Source organism: Nanorana parkeri, unplaced genomic scaffold (assembly GCF_000935625.1).
Source record: "Nanorana parkeri isolate BGI_ZX_2015 unplaced genomic scaffold, ASM93562v1 scaffold1291, whole genome shotgun sequence".
NCBI lineage: Eukaryota > Metazoa > Chordata > Amphibia > Anura > Dicroglossidae > Nanorana > Nanorana parkeri.
In genome coordinates, this window is record NW_017307559.1 from 426,467 (window position 1) to 436,617 (window position 10,151).

At 54.3% G+C, this 10,151-nt stretch overlaps 1 protein-coding gene across 1 annotated transcript; it reads right to left on the reverse strand.

The window, feature by feature from the left end:
- Nucleotides 1-5,460: 5,460 nt before the first annotated feature.
- Nucleotides 5,461-6,062, reverse strand: PIGH (phosphatidylinositol glycan anchor biosynthesis class H). The gene has a single exon (XM_018569148.1). The coding sequence runs from the start codon at nt 6,030-6,032 to the stop codon at nt 5,472-5,474; it is 561 nt and encodes a 186-aa protein (XP_018424650.1). The 5' UTR covers nt 6,033-6,062; the 3' UTR covers nt 5,461-5,471.
- Nucleotides 6,063-10,151: the final 4,089 nt, after the last annotated feature.

Genomic DNA, 10,151 nt, shown 5'->3' on the forward strand with positions numbered 1-10,151 from the left:
CCATGGTCTTGTCTCCGCCCCCTCCCGTAATAAAGACCGCCCTCTGCTGCTCTCTGTCCTTGTGCAGAGTGACTGGCCTTATTTGTGCCCCCTCCTGTAGTGGGTGGAGCCTAATGGGCCCCTCCCACAGCTCTGATCTCTGCACAGGCTATGTGCAGCACAGTGATGATGTCACTGCTATTTTATACAAGGTAATATCTGGGTTTGCAGAGGCATATGGTTCATTTATTGTAATGATTTATTGCGTGTATTGTAGAGCTGTGCTGCATACGTGTTCTGACATTCACTATAACTATTACATCCATGTATCATGTGATACATAGTTACATAGTATTTGAGGTTGAATAAAGACATTAGTCCATCAAGTCCAACCTATTAAATCCGTGTATGATGATACGATCCGTGTATGATGACAATCTGGTTGATGCCAGGGGTAGCCAACCTTTGTACTTCAGCTTCTGCGGGAACCACGAGGCATTGCAAGACTCTGACACCCACAGGCATGAATCCCACAGGCAGAGTGCATGATGGGATGTGTAGTTTTAGCACAGCTGGAGTGCTGAGGTCGCCTACCCCCGGTGTACGCTGTTGTTGTTTGACTTTTTGTTTTGTGACAACCAATACAGAGGTACACGGGAGAGTTTTGCGTACAGACTGACCTGACATGTACAGTTCACATTTACGGGCACTGTGACGTGTGAGAGCTCGTTGACATCCATCCTCCATGTGTCGGGAAGCTTTCATGTGTTAAAGCCAATTCATCAAAAGTCAACAACCAAAAAGAGCGGAGGCGGGGGGGGGTGCAATCTAATACAGGAGCAAAGAGGACTTGTTGTAGTCTCCCAACTTCTCCTCCAGGCAGCATATGGGGGAAGGGGAGGAGGGGGGCGCTCTGCAGAATAAAAGGAAATATAATGGGGATGATGAAATGTTCTCTCATCTACAAGAGGAAACAGATCTCATATCCTGATTGCCGCGTGCAACGGACTAAATAATCCAAAATATAGAAGATACCTCCATTGGTGATGAGCCGAGCGTGCCGTACCTGGGTTCAGTTCACCTGGGCGTTTGCCAGAAAACCGGGTTCAATGAATGTCTAAGCAAACCGGAAACCAGGGCAGCCCGTGTCCTAGCAACCAAAGATGCCAAGAGCCATAGGTTGCTAGGACACTAGAGTGTGGGCCAAACAGGGTTATTGGTTGCTAGGACACTAGAGGGTGGGCTGCAAAGAGTCATTGGTTACTAGGACACTAAAGGCTGGGCCAAACAGCTTCATTGGTTACTAAGACGCTAGAGGCTGCAATCTAATACAGGAGCAAAGAGGACTTGTTGTAGTCTCCCAACTTCTCCTCCAGGCAGCATATGGGGGAAGGGGAGGAGGGGGGCGCTCTGCAGAATAAAAGGAAATATAATGGGGATGATGAAATGTTCTCTCATCTACAAGAGGAAACAGATCTCATATCCTGATTGCCGCGTGCAACGGACTAAATAATCCAAAATATAGAAGATACCTCCATTGGTGATGAGCCGAGCGTGCCGTACCTGGGTTCAGTTCACCTGGGCGTTTGCCAGAAAACCGGGTTCAATGAATGTCTAAGCAAACCGGAAACCAGGGCAGCCCGTGTCCTAGCAACCAAAGATGCCAAGAGCCATAGGTTGCTAGGACACTAGAGTGTGGGCCAAACAGGGTTATTGGTTGCTAGGACACTAGAGGGTGGGCTGCAAAGAGTCATTGGTTACTAGGACACTAAAGGCTGGGCCAAACAGCTTCATTGGTTACTAAGACGCTAGAGGCTGCGCTGCAGAATCATTGGTTGCTAGGATGCTAGAGGCTGGGCTGCAGAGTCATTGGTTGCTAGGATGCTAGAGGCTGGGCTGCAGAATCATTGGTTGCTAGGATGCTAGAGGCTGGGCTGCAGAGTCATTGGTTGCTAGGATGCTAGAGGCTGGGCTGCGAAATCATTGGTTGCTAGGATGCTAGAGGCTGGGCCGCAAGAGCCATTGGTTGCTAGGACAGTAAAAGCTGGGCCTCACAGAGTCATTGGTTGCTAAGACACTAGAGGCTGGGCTGCAGAGCCACTGGTTGCTAGGACACTAGCGGCTGGGTCACACACAGTCATTGGCTGACTGGTGGATGAGCCGCACAGCATCATTGGTTGTTAAGGATGCAGGCGGGCACACCATAACAACCAATGACGCTGTGTGGCCTGCATAGCGTCATTGGTTGTCAAGACACTGGCAGCCACACATCATGGGTTGCTATGACGCCCGTGGGCACACCACAACAACCTCTAAAAATGTGGGGCCAACAGCATCTTAGCAACCAATGACTCTGTGTGAGCCATGCAGCTTCATTGGTCGCTAAGACACCGGCAGCCCTGACCAACCGACCTGGATTCAGTTGACTGGTGGGCGAGCGGCACATGGCTGCTGTAATGCAGATGGGCACACCATAACAACCAATGACACTGTGAGGCTGCCAGTGTCTTAGCAACCAATGGCATTGTGCAGTTCGCACTGCGTCACTGGTTGCTAAGATGCTGGCAAACCTACAGCGCCATAGGTTGTTGTGGTGCGTCCACCTGCATCCTAGCAACCAATAGGATGAGTTGGCTAGTGCTGAGTGACTCAATCACTGGTATTAGGTGTTGAAATATCTGTGATACCCCCAATTTTACAGGAAAATAAAAACCTATTTTGAGCCGAAATTTGTGACTTGTGAGTGTCGGAGCTAAAAAACCAGAAGAACAATCCTCTTCTTATTCCCCACAACAATGCGGTGATCCTTTCATTCCACGCCCACGCTGCGCTCAATGATGTCATCGCTCGCTGTGAATACACGCTTTTGTTGGGGGTATCACAGATATTTCAACACCTAATACCAGCGAGAATGAAAGGGGAACGTCACCCTGATCCAGTGGCATTACAAGGGGGGTGCGGCCTGCACCCTGGTGTCACCAAAATGACCGGCAGTCATTTCGGTGTCACCCCCCTCTAAAAAGTCAGGCACTCGTTCATGGACCGAGAGCCCGACAGTGTCAGGAGGGGACCCGGCGGGGTGAACGTCCCCTCCTCTCTCTGCCGGCGTCCATCACCAAGATGACCGCTGGCAGGCATCATAGATGGTCGCGCATGGTGGGGTGACACACGGCCTCGGGACGCCCCTGCCCTGATCCTATATTACCAGACTAATTAGGGATGCTCCAAAACTAAGCGTCGATACCGGCGCTTTACATTTTTATACACAAGCGCTTACAGGAGACCTCCCGGCAGCCTTGTGGGGACTTCAGGGCACCTGTTTACAGCGCCGGACGAACATCTCCTCCTTCCCGCCACCAGCACAGCCCTAGTGAGACCCGCGCACAGCCCTAGGGAGACCCGCGCACAGCCCTAGGGAGACCCGCGCACAGCCCTAGGGAGACCCGCGCACAGAGCATGTATAATGTGAAACCTCGCGCCACTACTCCAATCAAGTCAATCTTGAAATCGGTGGCTTCATATTATTCTGCATTGCTGTACAATGTATTGCTGGGATTTGTAGTCCTCTATAGCTGGTTGTATTATTCTGTATTGCTGGGAGTTGTAGTCCCTCTATAGCTGGTGGTGTTCTGCATTGCTGGGATTTGTAGTCCTCTATGGTCAGGTGGTATTCTGCATTGCTGTATAAAGTATTGCTGGGATTTGTAGCTCTCTATAGTTGGTGGTATTCTGTATAATGTATTGCTGGGATTTGTAGTCCTCTATAGCTGGTTGTATTATTCTGCATTGCTGTGATTTGTAGTTCTCTATAGTTGGTGGTATTGCTGGGATTTGTAGTCCTCTATAGCTGGTGGCATTCTGCATTGCTGTATAATGTATTGCTGGGTTTGGTAGTTCTCTATAGCCGGTGGCATTTTAAATTGCTGTATAATGTATTGCTGGGAGTTGTAGTCTCTCTATAGCTTGGAGTCAGTGGTAGAACTACCATGGTGGCAGCGGCTGCAGCTGGGACCTGGCTCTTCACCACTGTCCTAAAATAATCACTCTGTATTGTTTTAGAAAAACTGTCACATGACACACACAAAAAAAAGGTATCAGTAACTGGTATGGGCGAGTACCTGAGGAAGAGTATCGGTACCTGGTCTGGAAATAATGGTATCAGTGCTTCCCTTACACTACTATTATTACCTCCTTAAAGGGGAATGTCACCTTTATCTTAGATTAACGTGTGTGTGTGTGTACGTGTGTGTGTGTGTGTGTGTGTGTGCGTGCGTGCGTGTGTCCATTTAACACAAATGTTCAGTCCAATGTATTGAAGGCAACAAATATCAATCAAGAGACACAGAGAGAGTTTTCACCGTTTTAATGTTATGTAGAAATAATTGAGGCCTAAAGACAACGCCGGGGATTGGCAACCTCGGCCCTCCAGCTGCGGTGACACTACAAGTCCCATGAGGCATTGCAAGACTCTGACAGCCACAGACACGACTCCCGCTGGCAAAGGCATGATGGAATTTGTAGTTCTTCCACAGCTGGAGCGCCGAGGTTGCCTACCCCTGATCCACACAATAGACAATTCTGTATGAAAACGATGTATTCTGTGATGTCACCGCTCCAACGATGATGTCATTCAATTGAAGGGACGCCGTGAGGTCGCTCGCTTTTATAATGAGCTCACTATTAGAATATCGCTCCCGCTGATACGTGGTTCGGATTCAGTGGGCTCGGGGTGACGACTAACCGAAAACTCCGCCGCGTTATAATCCGGCGTGGCAGCAGCGCTCCCAACACGCGTGTGTTTCAGGGCTCAGCGGAGCATTAATATGAACCGTCTGAGGCGTTGGCGCTTAAAAACAAATAAACCGCAGGTCCAGCTTCTGGCCCATGAACATGTGAAGGAGATGCGTGTGCGGAGGGCGCGCTCACAGAACGCTTTGTCTCCAACAGCTGCTGACGAAATGAACAGGATCCCCGATCATGTGATCACTGTGACAGCCAATCACAGAGCTCACATCATCGTCAGTGACTGGTGTAGATATCTAAAAGCCCAGAGAGTGCAACTGGGCGCCGCCATCTTGCGTGTTGATGTCAGCAGCCCCACTCTGGTCGTCTTCTTCGCGCCTATGTAGCTGCCGATCGTAGACGGAGGAAAGGGGCCGAGGAGCTGAGCCAGCACAGACAGTATGTAGACACTCCCAGAAGAGGCGGGGCCGTGACTGTATGCAGACACTCCCAGAAGAGGCGGGGCTATGACGTGCAGGTGACCAGCAGTTATCACTGTCAGTTCCAGGAGACAATGGGAAGGGCTGACGATCATGTGACTGCCGTGGCAAGCAATCACATGATCAAGAAGCGCTCCTCTGTTTACAATTTAAAGGGCCAGCAGCAAGGGGGGGTTTTTTTATCAGCACACGGCTGTGCACTCTCTTTCACATGGGTACCAAAGTGTCAATGACATTGCACGCGGGCAGCCGAGTAACCATGGAAACAGCCTATCGGCATCCGGGCTGGTTCCTCTTGGATAGGATCTCCTGGCAGCTCCGATAGATCTCCACCAAGCAGTCCAGGCGGGGCTGGGAGCCCTGGAAGACGGGGACGACCTGGGAGGGCCCCTTGGGGTCAGCGGGGTCCCTGAGCAGGATGCAGAGGTGGTAGTGCACCTTGGACATGGAGATGGCCTCATTGATGACGACATCCTGCACCCGGCACATCTCCAGGAACACCGTGCTCTCCCGGCCCGAGGCGTACGTCACGCTCTTCTGGATGCCCAGCGAACCCAGCAGCAGCAGGGACTCCTGATCGATCTTCACCAGGTGCAGGTGGAGGAGGAGGCCCAGGATGGTGCAGAGGATGGCGGCCGACAGGACGGCGTTGTGCTCGGTAACCAGGAAGATGCCATAGGCGGCCAGCCACACCGCGCAGGTACAGCCGGTGAGGGAGCGGAGGGACAGCTTAGAGCGGGTGACGGTGAACTCCCGGCACGTATCGCTGTACGAGCTCTGCTGTAACCCGACCTCATCCCCGTGTATGTCCGAGTACACCGTGCCCTCCATGGCTGTCGGGTCCTGTCAGCGGACACTGACCTTCTTTCGGGAGGACAGCGGCGGGGGATACTGACTCTGACCTTCTTCCGGGAGGACAGCGGCGGGGGATACTGACTCTGACCTTCTTCCGGGAGGACAGCGGCGGGGGATACTGACTCTGACCTTCTTCCGGGAGGACAGCGGCGGGGGATACTGACTCTGACCTTCTTCAAAAGCTACTGGCTCGGCCCACTTCCGGAAAATAAGGGGCGGGGCTAGAAACTCCGCACTTATCCATGAGATAGGGGCGGGGTTACTGGCTGTGGCCCTTTTTTTCTCGAGAGTACAGGGCGGGGATAATGACTTTACCCTTCTTCCGGGATATCAGATATAGAGGATGGATCGGGAGAGATTCCCCCTCCGTGCACGGCGCACCCTGCTCTATATAGGATGGATCGGGGGAGATTCACCCCTCCCTGCACGGTGCACCCTGCTCTATATAGAGGATGGATCGGGAGAGATTCCCCCTCCGTGCACGGCGCACCCTGCTCTATATAGAGGATGGATCGGGAGAGATTCCCCCTCCGTGCACGGCGCACCCTGCTCTATATAGAGGATGGATCGGGAGAGATTCCCCCTCCGTGCACGGCGCACCCTGCTCTATATAGAGGATGGATCGGGAGAGATTCCCCCTCCGTGCACGGCGCACCCTGCTCTATATAGAGGATGGATCGGGAGAGATTCCCCCTCCGTGCACGGCGCACCCTGCTCTATATAGAGGATGGATCGGGAGAGATTCCCCCTCCGTGCACGGCGCACCCTGCTCTATATAGAGGATGGATCGGGAGAGATTCCCCCTCCGTGCACGGCGCACCCTGCTCTATATAGAGGATGGATCGGGAGAGATTCCCCCTCCGTGCACGGCGCACCCTGCTCTATATAGAGGATGGATCGGGAGAGATTCCCCCTCCGTGCACGGCGCACCCTGCTCTATATAGAGGATGGATCGGGAGAGATTCCCCCTCCGTGCACGGCGCACCCTGCTCTATATAGAGGATGGATCGGGAGAGATTCCCCCTCCGTGCACGGCGCACCCTGCTCTATATAGAGGATGGATCGGGAGAGATTCCCCCTCCGTGCACGGCGCACCCTGCTCTATATAGAGGATGGATCGGGAGAGATTCCCCCTCCGTGCACGGCGCACCCTGCTCTATATAGAGGATGGATCGGGAGAGATTCCCCCTCCGTGCACGGCGCACCCTGCTCTATATAGAGGATGGATCGGGAGAGATTCCCCCTCCGTGCACGGCGCACCCTGCTCTATATAGAGGATGGATCGGGAGAGATTCCCCCTCCGTGCACGGCGCACCCTGCTCTATATAGAGGATGGATCGGGAGAGATTCCCCCTCCGTGCACGGCGCACCCTGCTCTATATAGAGGATGGATCGGGAGAGATTCCCCCTCCGTGCACGGCGCACCCTGCTCTATATAGAGGATGGATCGGGAGAGATTCCCCCTCCGTGCACGGCGCACCCTGCTCTATATAGAGGATGGATCGGGAGAGATTCCCCCTCCGTGCACGGCGCACCCTGCTCTATATAGAGGATGGATCGGGAGAGATTCCCCCTCCGTGCACGGCGCACCCTGCTCTATATAGAGGATGGATCGGGAGAGATTCCCCCTCCGTGCACGGCGCACCCTGCTCTATATAGAGGATGGATCGGGAGAGATTCCCCCTCCGTGCACGGCGCACCCTGCTCTATATAGAGGATGGATCGGGAGAGATTCCCCCTCCGTGCACGGCGCACCCTGCTCTATATAGAGGATGGATCGGGAGAGATTCCCCCTCCGTGCACGGCGCACCCTGCTCTATATAGAGGATGGATCGGGAGAGATTCCCCCTCCGTGCACGGCGCACCCTGCTCTATATAGAGGATGGATCGGGAGAGATTCCCCCTCCGTGCACGGCGCACCCTGCTCTATATAGAGGATGGATCGGGAGAGATTCCCCCTCCGTGCACGGCGCACCCTGCTCTATATAGAGGATGGATCGGGAGAGATTCCCCCTCCGTGCACGGCGCACCCTGCTCTATATAGAGGATGGATCGGGAGAGATTCCCCCTCCGTGCACGGCGCACCCTGCTCTATATAGAGGATGGATCGGGAGAGATTCCCCCTCCGTGCACGGCGCACCCTGCTCTATATAGAGGATGGATCGGGAGAGATTCCCCCTCCGTGCACGGCGCACCCTGCTCTATATAGAGGATGGATCGGGAGAGATTCCCCCTCCGTGCACGGCGCACCCTGCTCTATATAGAGGATGGATCGGGAGAGATTCCCCCTCCGTGCACGGCGCACCCTGCTCTATATAGAGGATGGATCGGGAGAGATTCCCCCTCCGTGCACGGCGCACCCTGCTCTATATAGAGGATGGATCGGGAGAGATTCCCCCTCCGTGCACGGCGCACCCTGCTCTATATAGAGGATGGATCGGGAGAGATTCCCCCTCCGTGCACGGCGCACCCTGCTCTATATAGAGGATGGATCGGGAGAGATTCCCCCTCCGTGCACGGCGCACCCTGCTCTATATAGAGGATGGATCGGGAGAGATTCCCCCTCCGTGCACGGCGCACCCTGCTCTATATAGAGGATGGATCGGGAGAGATTCCCCCTCCGTGCACGGCGCACCCTGCTCTATATAGAGGATGGATCGGGAGAGATTCCCCCTCCGTGCACGGCGCACCCTGCTCTATATAGAGGATGGATCGGGAGAGATTCCCCCTCCGTGCACGGCGCACCCTGCTCTATATAGAGGATGGATCGGGAGAGATTCCCCCTCCGTGCACGGCGCACCCTGCTCTATATAGAGGATGGATCGGGAGAGATTCCCCCTCCGTGCACGGCGCACCCTGCTCTATATAGAGGATGGATCGGGAGAGATTCCCCCTCCGTGCACGGCGCACCCTGCTCTATATAGAGGATGGATCGGGAGAGATTCCCCCTCCGTGCACGGCGCACCCTGCTCTATATAGAGGATGGATCGGGGAGATTCACCCCTCCCTGCACTGTGCACTCCGAGGCAGTGTGGCGCAATGCTTAGTAATCTTCCACGGCATTGGTTCGGCTTATGCCAAAGGATAAGAAGAGAAGGAAGACACCACTTGGCCAAGGAGCCAGCTTCCCAGCCAATCAGGGTTATTACCGCCTCCCAGCTTCCTGATCGCACGGGAAGCCGGCTCCATGTTCCCCTACGGCACTGCCGGTCAGAGGAAATCTTCCTCTGACTGGAAGTTCCGATATCGAGGGTAATTCGGGCCAGGACCAGGGGCGTAACTAGAAATCACAGGGCCCCATAGCAAAATTTTGTACGGGGGCCCCGTGATTTCTAGTTACACCCCTTGCAGAGCCCACTTGAGGTCCCACACAGCCCACCTGAGGGGGACCCTGCAGAGCCCCCCATAGACTCTCTATGGTGGGCTCTGCAGGGTCCCCCTCAGGTGGGCTGGTCGCACTCCTTACCTGTCCGCCTCCTCTTCCTCCACGGTCGCTGATAGGCCCCGCCTCCGTCACCGGGCCCCACCTCCTTCTCCGTCCACGGGCCCGCCTCCTTCTCCTCCCCTGCCGGGTCGATTGGAAGAAACCACCTGGGCCGGCAGCAGATCATCTTCAACATTACACGACAGGTGACAGTGACCGGTATTATTGGGTGGCCATGATCTGGTAGACAAGAACCGTCACAGACTTGCGATGACAGCACGGTGTCCCTGTAGGTGTAAGGCGGCCTCTCTCCACCAGGGGGCCTCCTGGCTTACTCAGGGGGGCCCCAAGATTTTGGCCAGCACCACGGAAAAATGGACACTGATCCAGGAAGGGTTGGGATCCATTCTAAAAAATGTCTCCTCCATCCAGGCCTGCTTCACCTCTTACCTTCTACCACAGCTGCAGCTTCTGATATTAAAGGGGGGGGGGGCTCCGATGTGAAAAGGGGGCTCCTGAAGTAAAGGGAGGGCTTCTGATTAGGGTTGCCACCTTTTCTTCAAGTGAAACCCGAACACTCTAGTGCCGCGCAGAAATTTTTTTCTTGGGAGAATGAGTCGCAGCTTATTCATATGTAAATAGCTCCGCCCATTCATATGTAAATATCACAG